The sequence below is a fragment of the Pseudophryne corroboree genome, chromosome 2 (genome assembly GCF_028390025.1).
Source record: "Pseudophryne corroboree isolate aPseCor3 chromosome 2, aPseCor3.hap2, whole genome shotgun sequence".
Lineage (NCBI taxonomy): Eukaryota > Metazoa > Chordata > Amphibia > Anura > Myobatrachidae > Pseudophryne > Pseudophryne corroboree.
In genome coordinates, this window is record NC_086445.1 from 491,690,209 (window position 1) to 491,715,031 (window position 24,823).

Sequence of the window (24,823 nt, forward strand, 5' to 3'; positions counted from 1 at the left end):
CGCCCCCACCCGGTGCGATGTAGTCCCGCTCAAATTCAAATTATTATACTGGTGGGGGTCTCATATATAGTGCCCAGGCACCTCTAATATGCTTTTTTGCCAGTGAAAACTCCAGTAACCTGCTGCCCAGGGCGCTCCGCCCTGCACCCTGTGAGTGCCATTGGTGTGTGTGTGGGAGCATGGAGCACAGCGCGACCGCTGCGCTGTACCTTCGTTCAGTTGCGTAAGTTCGTCCTAGACGCCCGGAGGCAATATAAATACAGGTGCCCCCCTATATAGAGGCAAAAAAATAAAATTATATATATATATATATATATATATATATATATATATATACACACATACACATACATACACACACACCACACCAATATTGATCCTGCAGGCTATATATATATATATATATATATTTATATATATATATATATATATATATATATATATATATATATATATATATATATATATATATATATATATATATATATATATATATATATATATATCCTGCCATTCTTTGCAAGCATAATGGCGTATGCATGAAGAAATTTCCAAAGGACAGCTCTTGCGGTGAGAGCTATTCTTTGCCTGTCTGTCGGTAAAACATATGTATTCCCTGCGGGAGGACAATTAATTATGGGAGGAAGATGGGGAGGGATGGTCGCGGGCGGGCAGAAGGACTTGGCAAATGGGGGGGGGGGGTCAGATGGAGTAACAGAGGTCTGGAGGACGGGATGAGGCAGAATGGGGGTCATTGTATATATGACAAAAATGCAGATTTATTAAACGGGCATTGAAACGTTGCACTACTTCAATTGGTGTCAGTGTGCAAATCATTGGAGTGCCGCACCACCTCTATTTTGCTAAACTACTTTGCTGTGAGGGCACCCAATGTATTAGTCTATTATGTGGCTGTGCCAGACCCCTACCTCTATCTATATATACAAACATACATACAGTATACTGGCAGTGCACTTATGCAGGGAGAAAGGGAGCATAGATGGATACCTTGTGTAGTGAAAGAAGGCTCTACTCTCCTCCCCAATTACCAGAGGCAGAGCGCAATTAGGAAGTGGAATACAAGGCAAGCGTGGTACCAGCTCTTAAACTCCGCCTCGCACGTGTGTCCATCCATCCCGTCCCCCCCTTCCCCACAGCAGCGGGGCAACGGTAGCAGCAGCTCCTCTCCTACCTCCCACAGCAGGCGCGCACCAGCGTACTCTCCTGGGGTTTGCGCTGTGGTGGCGGCTTACAGGAATGAGTCAGTTCAGTGACGTAACTAGAAATTGTTCTCCCCCAAGCCAAAACATTATTTGCCCCCCCCCCCCCCCCCCCCCTCCATAATTGGCAGTATAGAGTGTGTGGCTTCGCTGGGATGGGCGTGGCTTACCATAAAGGGGCGTGACATTGCAGGAAAAGACTGCGTTATACCCCAGTTTTCCAACCTGCACGCCCAGACGGGAAAAAAAAATAATCCTGATTCATGCCCCTTACATTATTTGTAATTTTTCCTCCTTATAGTAATGCCCAGTATACATTATGCCACATACTGCAGTGGCCCTTAGACATTATGCCACACACAATAATGCACATGACACAATATGCACACACTATAATGCCCACAACAAATTATGCCACACACCGTAATGCCCCCGACACACTATGACAGGAATCGCAATGCCCGTTATACATTATGCTACACACTGCAATGCCCTTGATACATTATAGCACATACAATGTCTTTGACACAGTATAACACACACCACAATGAGCCTGAGACATTATACCACATATCACAATGCCCGCGATATAGTATACCATACACCGTAATGCCCGACACATTATGACACACACCGCAATGTCCGTGATACATTATGCCACACACCGTAATGCCCATTACACATTAAGTTCTACAGTAAGGCTTCTAATTACTTTTAAATTACCTGCTCGTTGCCAGGGGTTTCATGCTCTTGGTTCTATGCACGGTGCCAGGGGTTTTCATGCTCAAGGTGTCATGCTCGTTGCCAGGGGTTTCATGCACTGGGTGTCATGCTCGTTGCCAGCGGTTCCATGCACGGTGCCAGGGGATTTCATGCTCAGGGTGTCATGCTCGTTGCCAGGGGGTTCATGCACTGGGTGTCATGCTCGTTGCTAGGGGGTAGTGCTTGTTGCTAGGGCCGTGCTCCCAGTGCCACATATGCCCCCAGTGCCAGATATTCCCCCACAGTGTCAGGTATATGCCTCCAGTGCCAGGTACATGCCCCCAGTGCCAAATATACCCCCCCCCCCAGTGCCACATATGCCCCCTCAGTGCCTGCTCCCCCCAGTGCCAAATATTCCACCACAGTGCCACATATGCCCCCTCAGTGCCTACTCCCCCACAGTGCCAGCTATATGCCCCCAGTGCCTGATATTCCTCCACAGTGCCAGGCATATGCCCCCAGTGCCAGATATTCCCCCCACAGGGCCAGGTATATGCCCCCAGTGCCAGATCTTCCCCCACAGTGCCAGGTGTATGCCCCCAGTGCCAGATATTCCCCCACAGGGCCAGGTATATGCCCCCAGTGCCAGATCTTCCCCCCACAGTGCCAGGTATATGCCCCCAGTGCCAGATATTCCCCCCACAGGGCCAGGTATATGCCCCCAGTGCCAGATCTTCCCCCACAGTGCCAGGTGTATGCCCCCAGTGCCAGATATTCCCCCACAGGGCCAGGTATATGCCCCCAGTGCCAGATCTTCCCCCCACAGTGCCAGGTATATGCCCCCAGTGCCAGATATTCCCCCACAGGGCCAGGTATATGCACCCAGTGCCAGGTATATGCCCCCAGTGCCAGATATTCCCCCACAGGGCCAGGTATATGCCCCCAGTGCCAGATCTTCCCCCACAGTGCCAGGTATATGCCCCCAGTGCCAAATATATCCCTCTCCCCAGTGCCACATATGCTCCCCGCCCCAGTGCCAGGTATATGCCCCCCAGTGCCAGGTCTTCCCCCACAGTGCCAGGTATATGCCCCCCAGTGCCAGGTGTATGCCCCCCAGTGCCAGTTCTTCACCCCCAGTGCCAGGTATATGCCCCCCAGTGCCAGGTATATGCCCCCCAGTGCCAGGTATATGCCCCCCAGTGCCAGGTCTTCCCCCACAGTGCCAGGTATATGCCCCCCAGTGCCAGGTATATGCCCCCCAGTGCCAGGTCTCCCCTCCCCCTCGTGCCAGGTATATGCCCCCCAGTGCCAGGTATATGCCCCCAGTGCCTGCCCCCCTCCTTGTGTTGGAGGGACACGGAGCGCATAGAGCGTCTCTCCTGTGTCCCTCCCTGGCTCTCTCCCCCGGCTAGTCTAATACAGGAAGTGCCGGTTCGTGAGCCAATCAGAGCTCACGAACGGCACTTCCTGTATTAGACAGCCGGGGGAGAGAGCCAAGGAGGGACACAGGAGAGACGCTCTATGCGCTCCGTGTCCCTCCAACACAGCAGGGAGGGAGACCGCAGATTGACATGCGGACGCTCGTCCGCATGTCAATCTGTGTAAAGTCAGTGGGGGCTGCGAGGCGCCCTCTTCAGGCTAGGAGCCCGGCGGCAGCCGACTCCGCTGCCTCCGGGACTTCCGCCCCTGCCTTCGTTACTGAAGTCTTCTGCCGTCACTGAAGTCTTCTGCCTTCTGCATACTCACCCGGCTTCTTTCTTCTGGCTTCTGTGAGGGGGTTGACGGCGCGGCTCCGGGAACAAGCAGCTAGGCGCACCAAGTGATCGAACCCTCTGGAGCTAATGGTGTCCAGTAGCCTAAGAAGCAGAGCCCTTAACTCAGAAGAAGTAGGTCTGACTTCTCTCCCCTCACTCCCACGAAGCAGAGAGCCTTTAGCCAGCAGGTCTCTCTGAAAATAAAAAAGCCTAACAAAGTCTTTTCAGAGAAACTCAGTAGAGCTCCCCTAGTGTGTGTCCAGTCTCTCCTGGGCACATAATCTAACAGAGGTCTGGAGGAGGGGCATAGAGGGAGGAGCCAGTTCACACCCATTCAAAGTCTTATAGTGTGCCCATGTCTCCTGCGGATCCCGTCTATACCCCATGGTCCTTTTGGAGTCCCCAGCATTATCTAGGACGTAAGAGAAAGTACAATGACCCTAAAGATTACTATATTATAGAGAAAATTATAAATATAAGCAGCCCAGGAAGGATACTGACAAATTGATGATGATGAAGGGTGGCAGTGACTACAGGTATGCCGTCTGGAGTGAGCACCAACTTGGCATTAGAACTTCACCTCAAAACATTTTAGGCCAGATTTAAAGAAAATTAATTCTCTCCAAGCACCGTGAACAGATTAAGCGCAGAAATTAGGCCAAAAAGAGATTTAAATTCCTGCTTTACTCAACATGCAGATCAACAGGAGAAAAAGTTATCAATGCTCAAATTAACCTGGGGCCTTTCATAATTCCTTTGGGAAAGCTGGGTTTATAATATTATCAAGCATACTAACCCAACTATGTTATCTATTTGCCGTGTTAGGATGAAAAAAAAATTGTATAACTAGAAATCAATGCATCCATGCAGTATTTGATTGTGTTTCGACACAAAAGTTGTGTATGTATAAAAATATAAATATTATATTTATCCAAGACTGCCAGCAATTTACTTTCTAAAAAGCTGGCCCGGTGCCTGAGAAGTGTATGTATCCAATTCCAATAGAACAATGGCACAAAGGAGGCACGATTTTGTTGCCGAAAAGGCATAGTGTAGTCAGGTATCAACATTTCAAAGCCTAAGCTCCTTCGTCAAGAGGAGCCCGTCCCTGTGATGTATAAAGTGATTGCATCAACGATCGCTTTACTTTATGCTCTGGATCTACTGTGCATGCACAGTCATTAGACACAATGTGTGCGAGTGGCTGTTATCAGGAGGGATCCAGAGGCTCTACTCATAGCTCCCATCCTGTCCGAGGATGTGCATGGAGGGTAAGGAGACTTGGCTCTTCCATCTTACAGTGTATATTTTCAGCTGAACCCAGTGGGAAATGGGTGGGTTGGGCAGTTGGGGGGTATTTGGGTCCAAGTTAGGACGAGAGAAGGGACCAAGGGGGAGCTCACAGGAAAGAGGGGAGGAAGGAACAGATGAATTAAGAGGTAAGAAGGGCATAGGTCTGGTACCACAGGAGGTGCCTGCCCAGAGTAACTAGCCACACACTGTAAGGGTCGGAGCTAGGTGTGGGGGGAGGAGGGCCCAGGAGGCAGGTGGAGAAGGGCTGCAGGGAGGGAGGAAGTGGAGCAACCAGAAAGGGGTTATTTCCGTCCAGAGACCAAAGACACACGGCCTGTGTTCCCACAACCCAATACTTTGACTGGAATCACCTCAAATGATTAAATAGTGCATGGAGCCACCCCCTCCCTTTCCGTTCTGACACCTATGCATATATTGTATCTATGTGCTTGAATGGAGATTAAAAAAAAAAAAAAAAATCTAAATTCATAGGCACATATGGGCCGTTACGGAGACCATTTCTGTGGATGGTATCTAGGCTTATACACGTATACTTGAATAAGGAGATCATTTGACACAAAGGATGTTGTTGTGATGTTTTATTACATTTTATACTAGCACCCAGACTTTATACTTGCCCATTTGTATTTAGATTCTTGGATATAAAAATGTGGTGAAACAATTCCTGGTCATGTCAAGTTAGGGCTGCTTTTTGAGCTTTTGTTGAATACTGTTCTATTTTGTTAGTATACAGTATAGGCTTAAGATGCTTAAATAAATGCATAGCTGTTCATTACTACAGTGATACATAGGGTTCCGGCATGTATCAGTATTCCCAGTTGCCTCTTTACCCCACTAGTAATCAGTGATTCAAAAAGCTTATTTTGTCATCATTCAGGCAACGGATACACTAATTTAAGAGAAATTTGACTTAAAAATACTGCGGACACCAGGATTATTTTGTGTATAGTGCACCTCCCATTAGTCCCGATTATGGCAGGGTTCTTAAAATAAGCAAACGCCAAACAGGACGGGGGATATAACTATAAGTTCAGGCAATTGTGAGTGTCTTTTTGCAGATAAGGGTGGGTGAATGCAGAACAGTGCAGATCTTTTGTCCAGATCTTGCAATTTAAATGTTGGAAGGTATGGCAATGTAAAAGGTGGGTGACAGCGAAAACAACAGAAAATAAAAAATGTGCAGTTTCTGGTTTGTCATGCATGAGAAGAGGAAACATCAGGATTGATATCATAGTGCCTGCAGGGTTTCTCATGAGTGAGTGCTTACAAAAGGCTCTTCTGAATAGAGCCTTAGTAGGGATGGGGTCCTTCACCTATAATTTAATTTATAAAATCCAATAACCCAAATAGAAATATGCAGAGGCAAATGCAGGATTTCTACAGCGAGGGGTGGTTCTAAATGCTTGATTTCAGAGCCGTAATAATGAAATGAAGAAAAATAAAATACAAGTATTTCAATGTAATAACATGAAATAAAATAATCCACATTAAATGTAACCTCCTTTATATAAGTCAATCTTGACCATCTTAAATATCATAAGTACTTTTACGGGAGGCAATCAAGTTGCCGACTACCAAGATCCTGGCGGTCAGGATACAGACGCCAGAATCCCCACACCGGTTGGCTGTCTGTCGGAATCCCGGCGTCAGTCTCCTGACCGCCAAGGTCCCGACAGGCGGGATATCATACTGAATCCACTTTTACAGCAGAATTGCATTACCTTTACTGCAATGTCTTTTTCCCCCAAAGCTACAGCAACAGTAGTGATGACACATAAATGTGAAACACACTAGAGTAAAAAAAATAAGTAACAATAATGTTGTCCACTTTGTAGAAGACAAGTTTAAGAAATTACAGGCACAAAACAAAAATATGTCCTATAATGAATGTGAAAAAGTAAACCTAGTAAACTGTAAAAACTAGTGAAACTGTAAAAACAGACCACTAAACTCACCAACCTCTGTACAAAAACACAAAAATATAAAGTTATACAGTGCTGCGGTAATAATACCCAGGTACCAAAGAAAAATCTGAAACTTTAAAAATCGATAAATACATATGGATCCTCATAGAATATACAAAATAATAATCAAATCCACACACATAGTAATAAAAAAATGAATATGAATTATGGGCCCTACACACTGGGCGATATTACTGAAAGATATGAACAATCTTGTTCATTAATGAACGAGATACCGTTCATATCTTTCAGTGTGGAGGCAGCAACGATGAACGATGCACGGCCCCGCACTCATTCATCGTTTGTGCCCCGTCGCTTGTGCATGCAGGCCAATATGGACGATTTAGTCTATATTTGCATGCACTGCTATGGAGCCGGGTGACGGGGAGACTGAAGAATCTTCACTCCCCCCGTCACCTCCCCCCCGCTGCCGGGTCGCCCATCTCCCGTATCGGCGGTCGGGCAAGTCAGCGGAGGGTTGCGCAGTGTGTAGGGCCCTTAAAACAGACTGCTGTCACAATTAGTAAGGTCAAGATGAACAGAAATCTGCATAGAACCAATTCATTTAAATAATGTATCCCCAATAGTTCTTGTGAGGTATAAGTCAAGTCACAGGTGGACATATCCACCTATATAGTAAGATATAAGAAAAGATGGCACAAAAGTTTGGCAACAACACTGTAAGCAGAAGAACCTGCAGTGATGACCCAGGCAGTTGTAGGTCCCAGAGCATGCCCACTACCTACTCCTCTGTAGGATGCTTGGTGCATCTCTCCATACCCACAGCTACAACTAATCTGTGGTTACATTTATTCCTCTGTCTGAGGATCTGGCTTGAAAATGGAGTTTGGGTCTGTTGTGGAATTATATGGCTAGCCTATATCTATTAGCCATTTTATCCACTTTATGTATTATTTATAAATGACTAAACTGTTTTTAGTCCGTCCAAAGACAAGAGAGGGACTTGTGAAACCATAAAATTATAATTACAGTAGCTGTTATTGGCTACAAGTATATGCTACTTTTTAAAAAATTGGAAATTCATCAGACATTTGCTACGCCATATCTGCAAATCAAGGTTATACGAGGAGGTACAATGGTCGCAGAATTTCTGTGTGACTACTCTACCATCACAGCTACTGTATGTGGATAAAGAAAACATTATCAGAGTTGTTTTAAGGACATTTCTCTCAGGAGAAATTAGTTTCGGCCTCTGAGCACTCAGCCAGCATCTCCTATGCCGTGTACACTGTTCTGGCTTTACATTTTGACTATGCTGCTCCCTCTGCTCCTTGACCCAGGCTTCTATTAGTAACTAATACCAATTTTCCACTAAAGTTCTGGGTCTGACCCAGGATTTGGAAGATGGTTTAAACCAGATAAGACTCAGGACAGACCCCTTTCCACCTCTGTGCTGATCCGGATTATTCCTGTATTGGCACCGATCATACTGCACACCGGTGCAGTGCTGGTACTTGGAGATGACATCATCTCCTTGCGCATGGAAAGCAGCTCTCCCCATGCTGTGAATGGATACTGGGTCGGACGACCTGGGTAACCCGTTTCCACTGCAGCTCACCTGTGTAAAACCCTGCTTGGTACCCGGGAAGGATTCCAGGAAGACTGAACCCGAGTGGAGCTTTTTCCACTGACAAAAATCCTGGGTTCATGCATGCTCATGTGCAATAACCTGGGATTATCAAGTCAGTGGAAAAGGGGTATTAGGGGCAAATGTATGAAAAGATGATAATGCCTTTTTTATGCATTTTCAACGGAAAAAGTGGTTATTACTCCTTCTCCAAAATGTATTAAATGACAGACCATGGAGAATTTAAATATCTCCAGCTGTGCATTAAGTGGGGAATTCTTTCACCCGGCCGAATCAGCAAGGCTATAGCAGACCGATCTCGCACAAAAGTGTTTTCTGCAAGATATTGAGCCGAAGCCCAATCCAGGTTATACAAGAAAATAACCCAGACTGGAGAGAGAAATAAAAATGCTGTGAGAGCAAAAGACAACTTCCGCCCCCACTTTATGTCACATCGGAGTCCTTTCTGCGAAAGGGATATAGATTCTACCGTAAGCACAGGGCCTTTTTAAGAGATTAGGGTCCTACACACTCTGTGACTGGCTGCTGAGCTGGCCCGACGGCCGATGCGCATGGGGGGGGCAGGGGGGGGGGGGGGGTTAACAGGGGGAGTGAAGTTTCTTCACTCCCCCTGTCACCCGGCTCCATAGCCCTGCATGCTAATTTGGATAGGATTGTCCATATTGGCCTGCAGGTATGAACGAGTCGGCACCAAACTATGAACGAACGTGGAGCCACGCATCATTCATCGTTGGTGCCTAAACACAAAGATATGAATGATATCTCGTTCATTAATGAACGAGATCGTTCATATCTTTCAATGAAACCTTTAAGTGTGTAGGGCCCATAAGGTTTAAATTTTAAAAAAGGACCAAAATTCAACTAACATGCTCCTGGAACAATCCATATTGCAAAGGAAGGGTGCAAATGCATTTATAGTTTTTGCATGCAGGGAAAATACTGGATGTTCCAGCAATTACCCCCCAAATACTAGGCAGCTATGAAATTTATATGGTTGTCAAGGGCAACACTCCCAGAGAAATAAACATACTTTGAGAAATTACAGGTTGAGCTGGTGTGAGATAGTGCACCTGCAACTTTTTTCTCCTTGTATACTGTATCAAGTCTCAAGCAGAGTAGCACCTCATTACTTAATTATAGTGTGCAAACTAGGGCCCCCCTCCTTTCGTAACTGATTCTATGTATTTATACATATATCTGAAGGCATTAGACACCTTCAGCCTAGTTTAGCACCCTGCCCCACTCACCCCTTACTGATTTTAAATAGATAGCCCAGCACTCTGACTTACATATGTGGAGTGAGCACACTTTAGTAAGACTCCTACATTTGTTTACTATGATAGTCAGTATTGGGGGGGGTTCTCTGGGGTGCGGGCTCCCTGTACCTGCCGTGGCTGGACGTCCGCAGGGCATTGCAATCTAACACTATTTCAATACACTCTGGCACTTATAGTTTGTTTTATATATATGTAACATTTTCACATAATTTTTTTTCACTCCTCACATCACTCACACATGCAGCAGCTCCTACCTCTTTAACCCTTTATTTGTATCACTCTTGCGGTGCCCTGGGGTTGTCTGGCTGGGTGGCTCTGGGGTGTCCTGCCCCCCGGACCTGAACCCCTATAGTTAGTGTTAGGGACTTACCCAATGAGAGGCTACCTTGGCGAGGTGGGTAAACTCATAGCCCTGGCCAGGATTATACTAAATGCCTTTGGTTGTTACAGGTTGAGCTGGTGTGAGATAGTGCACCTGCAACTTTTTTCCACTTGTATATGAAATAAAGTAAAGTAAGAGGTCATTTAGAATGCTGAATAGATAACTAGTGCAGAAGATCAACCAAACCTCTTGTTCCAGCTTTGTTTTTAGACTAAAATTTAGAATTAAACCCCTTTCCAACTCTGCCCCACTTTAAAAGTGCAACTGGTTTTCCCAAGGTGCAAATTGCTTTTTTTTTTTTTCTTTTACGCCTAACTCTGAATCTTGCCCAAAGTGTGCAACAGTGTAACCCTGCTAACACTTTCGAACCATTAATGTCAATACAAATTGTTCCCTTTTTTTTTAACAATCCTTCTCAGTTTATCATCATTTAAGACTTTTTAATTTAAGCAGAAGAGTTATACCCCTTTTCCACTAACGAGCACGGGTCGCAGCCGGGAGCCTGACACGGGAGCTGCCCCCTGCTGCGACCCGTGCTCGGTCCCTTTCCCATTAGCAGTCACAACCCGGCAAATGCCGGGTTGGTGACGCTTCTAGTGACACAGCAGGGGCGGCGCAGGGAGATCACATGATCTCCCAGCGCCGCCTTCCCTATGCACTGTGAACGGGAGCCGTGTCACCTCGACACGGCTCCCCTTCACACTAGACAGCTAGCCGGGTTGAACACGTGTTCAACCCGGCTAGCTACCAGGGTAGGATTCCCGGATCACTTGATCCGGGTTTACCCTTTTCCACTTGCAAAAAACACGGGTAAATGCGCGCCCCCGTGCATTTACCCGTGTTTTTTGAGCTAGTGGAAAAGGGGTATTGGAACACATACTGCATGAGCTACATCTGTGTTTTTTTATATTGGGCAAAGTCCATCTATAGATATACAATTCCACAATGGGGTTGCCCAATGGTTAGTATTGATGTCTCACAGTATTAGAATCATGAATTAAATTTCAACCCTGACCAAATTTGTGTGGAGTTTGTATGTTTCCATGTGTTTCTTCTACATGTAAAAAACATACTGAGTGGTCAATTGAAATTTGATAAATTAGCCCTAATGTGTGTGTCTGTAAAGTAGGAAATGTAGTTTGTAAACTCTGCTGAGGCAGAAACTGATGTAAATGATACATTTTCTGTGTAAAGTGCTTCATAATTTATAGGTGCTATATCAATAGGGTAGCCTCTAGATTCTCTTCGTGCAGGAAACTTTTTTAGCATAGCAGGGCTGCACAAGCATTCGCAGCCCTGCTATGCTAAAATACACTCCCCCTTGGGGGTCATTCCGAGTTGATCGTAGCTGTCCTAAATTTAGCACAGCTACGATCATCTTCCCTGACATACGGGGGGACGCCCAGCACAGGGCTAGTCCGCCCCGCATGTCAGTCCGGCCCTCCCCCCCCGCACAAATGCAAAAGCATCGCACAGCTGCGATGCTTTTGTATTTCTGTTCATCGCTGCCGCTGCCCGCCCGCCCCCCCAACGGTCCGGCCAGACCTGCGTTGGCCGGACTGCTCCCCCTAAACAACGACGCTAGGCAACAACGACAGCCGGCGCACTGCAGAGCCGGCGCATGCGCAGTTCCGACCAGATTGCTGCGATAAACTACAGCGAGCAATCGGGTCGGAATGACCCCCCATAGGCGGAGATTAGATGATCGTAACAGCAGCAAAAAGTTGCTTGGTGCGATCAACTCGGAATGAGGGCCTTAGTTCCTGACACATAGCAAAGAATAAGAGGGGTTTTCACCACAATGAAGTAAGCACACTGGTGGGCTAAAGTTCAGAAAATAGGCTACACTAACCTTTTACTATAGACAGCTCTAGACAGAGAGATAGATATGGTAAAAATTTACATATGGTTAGTGTACCGCATGTTCCGAACTTTTACCACACTGGTGTATTTTTCGGATTTTCCACATATTCTTCATCGAACGTTGTAATGATTTCAATTGAATAAATACATGCAAATATAATATTAGGTGTTATTTAACAGACCGATCACTATATTAAAAAATGGCGCCAATAGGAAGGCAATCTTGATTAGCAAATTCTGCTTAGACTATGGTAAATAATGTCTGGCGCTGTGTGAATTATTAACTGGTATTGCCAGCTTTTTCCATTTGCTTCACTGCTAAAAGGTAAAATCCATAAAATAAAACAGGTTCTTAAAGTGCTATTGTTGTTTAGGAAGGTATGTAGCACTCTCCTGCAGTAGACAGAGCACTAACACAGCACAATAATAATAAAACAATTTATAGGCACTTTAATGTGTGTGTGTGTGTGTGTGTGTGTGAGTGTGAGTGTGAGTGTGAGTGAGAGAGAGAGAGAGAGAGAGGTAAATATGACATATGTGATAACAGTATTGTGCTGCTCTTAACAAAATATTTTATTCCTCGACAAACACCATTATTTAACACTGTCATTGTTGCTGTGGTTTGCTTTACAAAACTAAGCAGAGTACTTGGTCCCAGGAGACACGCTTATTCCATTATATGCTGATCAGCAGTGAAGGCATTTGCACAACCTCAGCTGACTGGTAATTCCAGTGCATTAAGAAGAGGCCTAACTGGTCCTGTAAGTCTGGAAAGTCTAATCTGACATCAACACTCACACTACTTGCTTGGTATAGTCATAGGGCAATGATATAATAGATGGTACTTCCATTTCTATCAGCTGCAGACACAAGCCACAGATATAATGCACCATCCCCTTTTCAGCTGTGAATGGGTCACACAGCCTGAAACATCAGTGATAATAACCCACCTGGTGTAAAGTTTCAGCAGGTAGCTGAGATCCTCTGAACAGCTCACCCACTTTGCTGCTATCAGCTGCCAGTCTTGCAGATCCTTCAACCTGGCACAAGGAGAAAAGCTCTGAGTAACGTTTCTGTTCATTGTCAGTAAGAGGTAGATACGGTCCCGCAGCTGCTTGGCCAGCAGGCACCACTGAAGGTGCTGAGTCCATAGGTCTGCTCCTGCCTGGGAATAACAGCGTAATGAACCCAAGCTAATAAAACACAAGGCGGGGAGCACTGCCTTTCCTTTACTTTGTACGTTTGTCACTCTCTTCCTGTGCTTTCTCTACTAGAGATAAAAAGCTGAAAATAGGAGGAGGTGTTACTGCAGCTGGTGATACATCCTCTCTCTGCATTGCTGCTATACTGTGCGCACGGCTTGGTATTCTGCTGCCCCCTGCTGCTAATAGGTCAAAAATCCATGGAAGAACTTCAATGCACAGCAAACACAAATGGGGATATTTATCAAGCCAATTTTTGATCATATTATGCTGAGCAGAACCCTCAGTTTATGTAATTTATTCTTTATAACACTACTATGTACTAATAGCCTAATGCAGGAGACCATACTAATTAGTAGCAGTCAGGGCCGGTGCAAGGTTTCCCAGCACCCTAGGCAAATCTTCGGCAAATCCCCCCCTCAAACCAAATGTCAAAAAAAAATTATATATATATATATATATATATATATACTGTCCGAGTGCCGTCTTTCTTCCACGTTTATGCATAGAGGATTCATTCCCCTGGGAGGGCACCGCAGCACGTATTTACCTTAAGAGGAGTGCCGGGACTTTTGTATGTATGTATATATATATATATATATATATATATATATATACTGTCCGAGTGCCGCCTTTCTTCCACGTTTATGCATAGAGGATTCATTCCCCTGGGAGGGCACCGCAGCACGTATTTACCTTAAGAGGAGTGCCGGGACTTTTGTATGTATGTATATATATATATATATATATATATATATATATACTGTCCGAGTGCCGCCTTTCTTCCACGTTTATGCATAGAGGATTCATTCCCCTGGGAGAGCTCCGCAGCATGTATTTACCTTAAGAGGAGTGCCGGGACTTTTGTATGTATGCATGTATATTATATATATATATATATATATATAGTGGTCGAAGTGGAAATTTTTAAGTCGGGATATGCAAGAATCAAGGACCCAATTATGCGCGCGCGCTCCAGAAAAGGGGGTGTGGTCATCCAAAAGGGGGCATATCCAGTGTAGTAGAACCCCTTATACTATCTAGTACTGGTGCCCCTTTCACATTATAGCACACGGTACAAGCCGAAATTCACATTATAACACATGGTACGAGCCGAAATTCATATTACAGTATAGCACACTGAATGAGCCGAAATTCACATTGTAGCACACGGTATGAGCCGAAATTCACATTGTAGCACACTGAATGAGCCGAAATTCACATTGTAGCACACTGAATGAGCAAAAATTCACATTATAGCACACTGAATGAGCCAAAATTCACATTATAGCACACTGAATGAGCCAAAATTCACATTATAGCACACTGAATGAGTCGAAATTCACATTGTAGCACACTGTATGAGTCGAAATTCACCTTGTAGCACACTGAATGAGCCGAAATTCACATTGTAGCACACTGAATGAGCCCAAATTCACATTGTAGCACACTGAATGAGCCGAAATAACACATTATAGCACACTGAATGAGCCGAAATTGGGACAGCAGAGAGAGAGAGTGACGACAGGGAGAGAGAGAGTGATGACAGGGAGAGAGAGAGTGACAGTAGGGACAGGGACAGTAACGACAGGGAGAGAGGGTGACAGCAGGGGAACATTACCTGACTCATTTGTTGCGGCTGGTGGCTGGCAGATGGTGAGCGGTGAGCAGTGAGTGGCTGGCGGTGGTGAGCGGCGTATGGCTGTGAGCTAGTACAGCGCTCTACACAGCCGCCGGCAGCCGAGCAGGGACGGGAGCAACATCAGTGATCGCACGGAGCAAAAAAAATTGTGGGTCCCTGGGACCCCTCACTATAGAAAATTGGGGTCACACTTCACCATTTCTGGGTCCCATAACATATTATTGGCGTGTTTGTGTGTGTGTGGGGGAGGGGGTCATGCAGATGTTGGGGCAGTGCTTAGGATAGGGTGGAGGTAAGGGTAGATAGCGGCTGGGGCAGTACTGGAGGGCAAGGAGGGGGTTAGAGGCAGGTAACACTGAGTGGTAGGGAGATGGTAAGGGTGGCTAGTAGTTAGGCACTATTGGGGGCAAGGAGGTTTATTGGGAGAGGCAGTACTGGGGGAGTAGGAAGGGTATTAGATAGCTGGGGCAAGGGGAGATAGGCAGTACTATGGAAAGTGCCTGGGGGGTAGGGGTATATAACTGGGGCAGTACTTGGGAAAAGAGGGGGTTAAAGACAGCTAGTACTATGGGCAGTGCTGGGGAGTTGGGGTAGATGGCAGTTAGGGTAAGGAGAGGGTTAGGGGCACGCAGTGCTGGAGAGTAGGGAGGGGGTAAGGGTAGATGGCAGATTGGGCAGTACTGGGACACAGAGCACACAGATACCCGCCATCACCACCACGGGAACAATAAGCACATCTGCCACTTACACCCACCAGAGCGATGAGCGTCTCCTCTCCCTCCCCCCCAGCCACAGGGACACTGAGCACACAGCCAGCTGCAACTCTCCCCCGCCGAAGCCGAGCACTGAGCATCAGGACCCACGTTCCCCCGGCTGCCTACCAGACACGGGGACACTGAGCAGGATGCCATTTACCCCCGCAGGAGCCGAGCACCCGGCCTCGCGTCCTCTCCAAACCCCCCTGCGCACCAGCCACGGGAACACTGGGAACCACTCCCCCATCGCTGCGGAAACATCCAGTCCCTCCATCCAGTCCAATCCAGCCGGGCTGCTGTGGAGCGCGTCCCAGGGACCCGCCCACCCTCTGCAAGGGGTGACGGATCTGCCGTTAGTGGAAGAAGTCCTTTCCTCCCTGGGTGAAGGTGCCGCCCCCGGTCATCGGGGCGGGTAACAGAAGGGAGGAGGAGTGAACGACGCAGCAGTGAAGGAGTTGTGAGCAGAGAGCGGTGGCCTTACATATATATTTTTTTAATGTTGTTTTACTCAGCACCGCCCTTCAAGTGCCGGCCTTAGTGTGGCATACCCTTACATTCTATTAACACTTTTCACTTATTAATTTTTTAACACTATTTCTCTATTTTAATTGCATTTCATTTTTGTATCACTTTCTCTATAGCTTCGGCTTCCTAAATACTAATTTATTAACACTATAGTTTTTTCACTGGTATGCTACGCTGGGCTTTCTGGCTTATGCTGGTGTTTTGGGGTGCCACACCCTGCACCTAGATATAGCGCTAGGGACCCCAAATATACAGAGACGCCTTGATGCGGCTTTGGGGCTTATTCACACATTTGCGCAAATATGTGTAACGAAGATCTCTGAATTCTATTATTATGTGGAATTTAAATCTGGTTACGGTTATCATTCAGGGTGCTGGGGGAAACAAATGGCTTTTTTTCTTGCTTAGAAATACCCCTCCCTTTCGAGCACCTGAATGATATCACTAAGCTAATTGAGCATCTACCAATATATATGTTTGTTGTGAGAGGCAGAGAGGTTCCTGCATTAGGAGGAGGTGCAGGCCCTGACACGCCACATGGAGCATTATGGGGTTGCTCCAAGGTAGGTAGCTCTTAGCTTAGACATATTGTAGTAAGGAGCCATTATCATGTGGCTCCATGCTGGTTAATCTTAGACCCAGATTAGGGTAATGGAGGTGTGAGGTGTGGTGCCTCTGGACTGGCTGAGCTGGATGGCCTTAGTGTGGCATACCCTTACATTCTATTAACACTTTTCACTTATTAATTTTTTAACACTATTTCTCTATTTTAATTGCATTTCATTTTTGTATCACTTTCTCTATAGCTTCGGCTTCCTAAATACTAATTTATTAACACTATAGTTTTTTCACTGGTATGCTACGCTGGGCTTTCTGGCTTATGCTGGTGTTTTGGGGTGCCACACCCTGCACCTAGATATAGCGCTAGGGACCCCAAATATACAGAGACGCCTTGATGCGGCTTTGGGGCTTATTCACACATTTGCGCAAATATGTGTAACGAAGATCTCTGAATTCTATTATTATGTGGAATTTAAATCTGGTTACGGTTATCATTCAGGGTGCTGGGGGAAACAAATGGCTTTTTTTCTTGCTTAGAAATACCCCTCCCTTTCGAGCACCTGAATGATATCACTAAGCTAATTGAGCATCTACCAATATATATATACATATATATTTCTCTGACGTCCTTGTGGATGCTGGGGACTCCGTCAGGACCATGGGGAATAGCGGCTCCGCAGGAGACAGGGCACAAAATTTAAAAGTTTGACCACTAGGTGGTGTGTACTGGCTCCTCCCCCTATGACCCTCCTCCAAGCCTCAGTTAGGTTTTTGTGCCCGTCCGAGCAGGGTGCAATCTAGGTGGCTCTCATAAAGAGCTGCTTAGAGTAAAAGTTTTGATAGTTTTATTATTTTCAGTGAGTCCTGCTGGCAACAGGCTCACTGCAACGAGGGACCTAGGGGAGAAGAAGTGAACTCACCTGCGTGCAGGATGGATTTGCTTCTTAGGCTACTGGACACTAGCTCCAGAGGGACGATCACAGGTACAGCCTGGATGGGTCACCGTAGCCGCGCCGCCGACCCCCTTGCAGATGCCGAAGTAAGAAGAGGTCCAGAAACCGGCGGCTGAAGGCTTCTTCAGTCTTCATGAGGTAGCGCACAGCACTGCAGCTGTGCGCCATTGCGCTCAGGCACACTTCACACCGGCGGTCACTGAGGGTGCAGGGCTCTGGGGGGGGCGCCCTGGGCAGCAATGTTAATACCTTTCTGGCTAAAAAGAATACATCACATATAGTCCATGAGGCTATATGGATGTATTTCACCCCTGCCAGGTCTCAGAAAAACCGGGAGAAGAGCCCGCCGGAATAGGGGGCGGGGCCTATCTCCTCAGCACACAGCGCCATTTTCCTACACCGCTCCGCTGCTAGGAAGGCTCCCAGGCTCTCCCCTGCACTGCACTACAGAAACAGGGTAAAAAAACAGAGAGGGGGGGCATTTTTTGGCGATATTATATATATTTAAGCAGCTATAAGGAAACAACACTTATATAAGGTTGTTCCTATATAATTATAGCGCTTTGGTGTATGCTGGCAAACTCTCCCTCTGTCTCCCCAAAGGGCTAGTGGGGTCCTGTCTTCTATCAGAGCATTCCCTGTGTGTCTGCTGTGTGTCGGTACGTGTGTGTCGACATGTATGAGGACGATGTTGGTGTGGAGGCGGAGCAATTGCCGGTAATGGTGATGTCACCCCCTAGGGAGTCGACACCGGAATGGATGGCTTTGTTTATGGAATTACGTGATAATGTCAGCACGCTGCAAAAGTCGGTTGACGACATGAGACGACCGGCAAACCAGTTAGTACCTGTACAGGCGTCTCAAACACCGTCAGGGGCTGTAAAACGCCCTTTGCCTCAGTCGGTCGACACAGACCCAGACACGGACACCGAATCTAGTGTCGACGGTGAAGAAACAAACGTATTTTCCAGTAGGGCCACACGTTATATGATCACGGCAATGAAGGAGGCTTTGCATATCTCTGATACTGCAAGTACCACAAAAAGGGGTATTATGTGGGGTCTGAAAAAACTACCTGTAGTTTTTCCTGAATCAGAGGAATTGAATGACGTGTGTGATGAAGCGTGGGTTACCCCTGATAAAAAACTGCTAATTTCAAAGAAGTTATTGGCGTTATACCCTTTCCCGCCAGAGGTTAGGGCGCGCTGGGAAACACCCCCTAGGGTGGACAAGGCGCTCACACGTTTATCCAAACAAGTGGCGTTACCGTCTCCTGATACGGCCGCCCTCAAGGATCCAGCTGATAGGAGGCTAGAAAATACTCTAAAAAGTATATACACACATACTGGTGTTATACTGCGACCAGCAATCGCCTCAGCCTGGATGTGCAGTGCTGGGGTGGCTTGGTCGGATTCCCTGACTGAAAATATTGATACCCTGGATAGGGACAGTATTTTATTGACTATAGAGCAATTAAAGGATGCATTCCTTTATATGCGAGATGCACAGAGGGATATCTGCACTCTGGCATCAAGAGTAAGTGCGATGTCCATATCTGCCAGAAGAAGTCTATGGACACGACAGTGGTCAGGCGATGCGGATTCCAAACGGCATATGGAAGTATTGCCGTATAAAGGGGAGGAATTATTTGGGGTCGGTCTATCGGATTTGGTAGCCACGGCAACAGTCGGGAAGTCCACCTTTTTACCTCAAGTCCCCTCCCAGCAGAAAAAGACGCAGTCTTTTCAGCCGCAGTCCTTTCGTTCCTATAAGAACAAGCGAGCAAAAGGACATTCATATTTGCCCCGAGGCAAAGGAAAGGGTAAGAGACTGCAGCAAGCAGCCCCTTCCCAGGAGCAGAAGTCCTCCCCGGCTTCTGCAAAGGCCTCAGCATGACGCTGGGACCTTACAAGCGGACTCAGGGGCGGTGGGGGGTCGCCTCAAGAATTTCAGCGCACAGTGGGCTCACTCGCAGGTGGACCCCTGGATCCTGCAGGTAGTATCTCAGGGTTACAGGTTGGAATTCGAGAAGTCTCCCCCTCGCCGGTTCCTAAAATCTGCTTTGCCAACGTCTCCCTCAGACAGGGCGACGGTATTGGAAGCCATTCACAAGCTGTATTCTCAGCAGGTGATAATCAAGGTACCCCTTCTACAACAGGGAAAGGGGTATTACTCCACGCTATTTGTGGTACCGAAGCCGGACGGCTCGGTAAGACCTATTCTAAATCTGAAATCTCTGAACCTGTACATACAAAGATTCAAGTTCAAGATGGAGTCACTCAGAGCAGTGATAGCGAATCTGGAAGAAGGGGATTTTATGGTGTCCTTGGACATCAAGGATGCTTACCTTGATGTCCCAATTTGCCCTTCACACCAAGGGTACCTCAGGTTCGTGGTACAAAACTGTCATTATCAGTTTCAGACGCTGCCGTTTGGATTGTCCACGGCACCCAGGGTCTTTACCAAGGTAATGGCCGAAATGATGATCCTTCTTCGAAGAGAAGGCGTATTAATTATCCCTTACTTGGACGATCTCCTGATAAGGGCAAGATCCAGAGAACAGCTGGAGGTCGGAGTAGCACTAACTCAAGTAGTGCTCCAACAGCACGGGTGGATTCTGAATTTTCCAAAATCCCAACTGATCCCGACGACACGTCTGCTGTTCCTAGGGATGATTCTGGACACTGTTCAGAAAAAGGTATTTCTTCCGGAGGAGAAAGCCAGGGAGTTATCCAAACTCGTCAGGCACCTCCTAAAACCAGGGACAGTGTCTGTGCATCAATGTACAAGAGTCCTGGGAAAAATGGTGGCTTCTTACGAAGCGATTCCATTCGGCAGATTCCATGCACAAATTTTTCAGTGGGATCTGCTAGACAAATGGTCCGGATCGCATCTGCAGATGCATCAGCGGATAAAATTGTCGACAAGGACAAGGGTCTCTCTGCTATGGTGGTTGCAGAGTGCTCATCTGTTAGAGGGCCGCAGATTCGGCATACAGAACTGGGTCCTAGTGACCACGGATGCCAGCCTGAGAGGCTGGGGAGCGGTCACACAAGGAAGAAACTTCCAGGGCGTGTGGTCAAGCCTGGAAACGTCTCTTCACATAAATATACTGGAACTAAGAGCAATCTACAATGCTCTAAGCCTGGCAAAACCTCTGCTTCAGGGTCAGCCGGTGTTGATCCAGTCGGACAACATCACGGCAGTCGCCCACGTAAAATGGCGTCCCGCCTCAACAAAAAACTGGACAGGTATTGCGCCAGGTCAAGAGACCCTCAGGCAATAGCTGTGGACGCTCTGGTAACACCATGGGTGTACCAGTCAGTGTATGTGTTCCCTCCTCTGCCTCTCATACCCAAGGTACTGAGAATTATACGGCAAAGGGGAGTAAGAACGATACTAGTGGCTCCGGACTGGCCAAGAAGGACTTGGTACCCGGAACTTCAGGAGATGCTCACGGAAGATCCGTGGCCTCTACCTCTAAGAAGGGATCTGCTTCAGCAGAGACCGTGTCTATTCCAAGACTTACCGCGGCTGCGTTTGACGGCATGGCGGTTGAACGCCGGATCCTAAGGGAAAAAGGCATTCCGGAAGAGGTCATCCCTACCCTGGTCAAAGCCAGGAAGGAGGTGACTGCACAACATTATCACCGCATTTGGAGAAAATATGTTGCATGGTGTGAGGCCAGGAAGGCCCCGACAGAGGAATTTCAACTGGGTCGATTCCTACATTTCCTGCAAACAGGATTATCTATGGGCCTCAAATTAGGGTCCATTAAGGTTCAAATTTCGGCCCTGTCGATTTTCTTCCAGAAAGAATTGGCTTCAGTTCCTGAAGTCCAGACTTTTGTAAAAGGAGTACTACATATACAGCCCCCGGTTGTGCCCCCAGTGGCACCGTGGGATCTCAATGTAGTTTTGGATTTTCTCAAATCCCATTGGTTTGAGCCACTCAAATCGGTAGATTTGAAATATCTTACATGGAAAGTAACCATGCTACTGGCCCTGGCTTCAGCCAGGAGAGTGTCGGAATTGGGGGCTTTATCGTATAAAAGCCCATATCTGATTTTCCATTCGGACAGGGCAGAATTGAGGACGCGTCCTCATTTTCTGCCTAAGGTGGTATCAGCGTTTCACCTGAACCAGCCTATTGTGGTGCCTGCGGCTACTAGCGATTTGGAGGATTCCAAGTTGCTGGACGTTGTCAGAGCATTGAAAATATATATTTCAAGGACGGCTGGAGTCAGAAAATCTGACTCGCTGTTTATACTGTATGCACCCAACAAGCTGGGTGCTCCTGCTTCTAAGCAGACGATTGCTCGTTGGATTTGTAGCACAATTCAACTGGCACATTCTGTGGCAGGCCTGCCACAGCCTAAATCTGTCAATGCCCACTCCACAAGGAAGGTGGGCTCATCTTGGGCGGCTGCCCGAGGGGTCTCGGCATTACAACTCTGCCGAGCAGCTACGTGGTCAGGGGAGAACACGTTTGTAAAATTCTACAAATTTGATACCCTGGCTAAGGAGGACCTGGAGTTCTCTCATTCGGTGCTGCAGAGTCATCCGCACTCTCCCACCCGTTTGGGAGCTTTGGTATAATCCCCATGGTCCTGACGGAGTCCCCAGCATCCACTAGGACGTCAGAGAAAATAAGAATTTACTCACCGGTAATTCTATTTCTCGTAGTCCGTAGTGGATGCTGGGCGCCCATCCCAAGTGCGGATTGTCTGCAATACTTGTACATAGTTATTGTTACAAAAAAATCGGGTTGTTTATTGTTGAGCCATCTTTTCAGAGGCTCCTACGTTATCATACTGTTAACTGGGTTCAGATCACAAGTTGTACGGTGTGATTGGTGTGGCTGGTATGAGTCTTACCCGGGATTCAAAATCCTTCCTTATTGTGTACGCTCGTCCGGGCACAGTATCCTAACTGAGGCTTGGAGGAGGGTCATAGGGGGAGGAGCCAGTACACACCACCTAGTGGTCAAACTTTTAAATTTTGTGCCCTGTCTCCTGCGGAGCCGCTATTCCCCATGGTCCTGACGGAGTCCCCAGCATCCACTACGGACTACGAGAAATAGAATTACCGGTGAGTAAATTCTTATTTTTTTTAATGTTGTTTTACTCAGCACTGCCCTTCAAGTGCCGGCGCCCATAGGCAGCTGCCTAAAGCTGCCTAGTGGTAGCGCCGGCCCTGGTAGCAGTCCCCATTATTGTCAATGGGGTCTGCTGTCTGACCCCTATGTATGGAGGTGTGTGGTTCAACCACACTTATGGGCCCTACACACGATGTGCCGCCGAGGTACCCGAAGGCCGACGGGTGACCTGGCGGCAAGGGGGAGTGACGGGGGGACTGAAGTTTCTTCACTCCCCCCCTTCACCCGGCCCCATAGCAATGCATGCTAATATGGACAAGATTGTCCATATTGGCATACGTGTATAAGCGATCCGGCACAAACGCTGAATGAGCGCGGGGCCACGCATCGTTCATCCTTGGTGCCTACACACTGAAAGATATGAACGATATCTCGTTCATTAATGAACGAGATCGTTCATATCTTTCAGTAATATCGCGTAGTGTGTAGGGCCTATTAGGTTGACAATGTCTTGGTCGACCACTATTGGTCGACAGTAACTAAGTCGACACCTAAAATAGGTCAACACAAGCATTAGGTCGACATGAGCAAAGCCGACATGACAAAAGGTCGACATGAGTTTTTTGGGGGGGTTTAAATGGTGTCGTTTTCTTCGTAGAGTTACCGGGAACCTCAATTAGTGCACTGTGCTTCGCTCGCCATGCTTCAGGGAAGGTTACCATTCCCAATTGTAGTCCACGTGGATCGTAAAGTATGAAAAAGTTTAAAAAATGAAAAAATTGTGAAGAACTCATGTCGACCTTTTGTCTCGTCGACCTAGTAACCGTGTTGACCTAGAAACCATGTCGACATAATGCATGTCGACCTAAGTGTGGTTGACCTGGAGACCGGATACTGTATGGCACTCCAAAAAACGTAGCTTTTCACAGTTTGGCCCTGGTTGGTTAACACCAGTGGTCCAAGTATGCAGGTACGCTCGGGTACGGAATACCCTTAAGAATTGGGCAGCAGTTACACAGTACAAATCGAACACCAAATGTATACAGTCCTGTCCCACCTACTGTGTGAACAAGGGTGTACACTCCCAAGCGCTGGTACTGACCGAGAAATGGAGGTTAAATGATGGTGCAGGCTGCCGCCCCAATTATAAGGATAATTGTATTCCTTATATTCCACAAAAAAAAACACTAATCTGCATAGGAGAAAACCCCTTGCAAATAAAGAGGGGCGCTGTCTGCACCAATCAATGGAGACCACATCAATATATCAATAAAAATTACATATGATTTATTTTTAAAAAAAAGCTCAATTCTTACATATATATGCTGCAGCACAGAACAAAAAATTAAAATATTCAATTAAACAACCATGATTAGATGAACAACAGATCAATTCATGAACTTATATATTCCCCCCAATCTACAGACCATCATTACTAAGGGTCCTAATCAATTAATTGAAACTTGATGTGTAGATATTTTCTACTAGTGTCCACTGGGTTATATAACTGAAGTGGTATGGGCTGATCTTCAAACACTAGGTGTTCATATGTCCCCAGAATTGCGTGGGATCTCTCCTAGAGATGTGTGCACACACTGCTTTATATAGTTAGATGTTAATATGCATATTTATATCACCTCCAGACGATTTCAGCTTTTGTATTGATCCATGATTCAACTCCCTCTGCTGGTACTTATTCCGTTTTGTTGCAGACTATCTGGAGTATGAATTCTATTCACAGGCATCCACAGTGCTCCGGCTCCCTCTGCTGGTAGTTAGCCGCAATTGCAGGTACACTGACGATTATGCCGTGGATCTTAGACTGGATTCCAAATCGAATTAGATGGAGGTGATGCAGCCTGACTCAGTCAACTCGAAAACGCGTTTCTCCGCCTTCTAGTACCTCAGCGGCTTCCTCAGTTCGAATCACAGTACCACACACTGCCATTACCCCAATTATAATGCGCTGCCGAGCAACAAGACCATGGTGTTTGCAGCATGAC

General features: G+C 46.8%; 1 protein-coding gene across 6 annotated transcripts in view; it reads right to left on the reverse strand.

The window, feature by feature from the left end:
• The window catches only part of REPS2 (RALBP1 associated Eps domain containing 2), a 286,422-nt gene extending 272,979 nt beyond the window's left edge, over positions 1–13,443 (reverse strand). For 3 of the 6 annotated variants that reach the window (XM_063953934.1, XM_063953933.1, XM_063953932.1), the window contains exon 1: positions 13,036–13,441. In XM_063953934.1, the coding sequence (XP_063810004.1) occupies positions 13,036–13,236 (201 nt within the window). In that variant the 5' untranslated portion in view covers positions 13,237–13,441. Of the gene's footprint in view, positions 1–13,035 lie in introns of all 6 variants that reach the window. The other 3 variants (XR_010226433.1, XR_010226459.1, XM_063953935.1) reach the window with 2 other exon arrangements.
• Between the last annotated feature and the right edge of the window lie 11,380 nt (positions 13,444–24,823).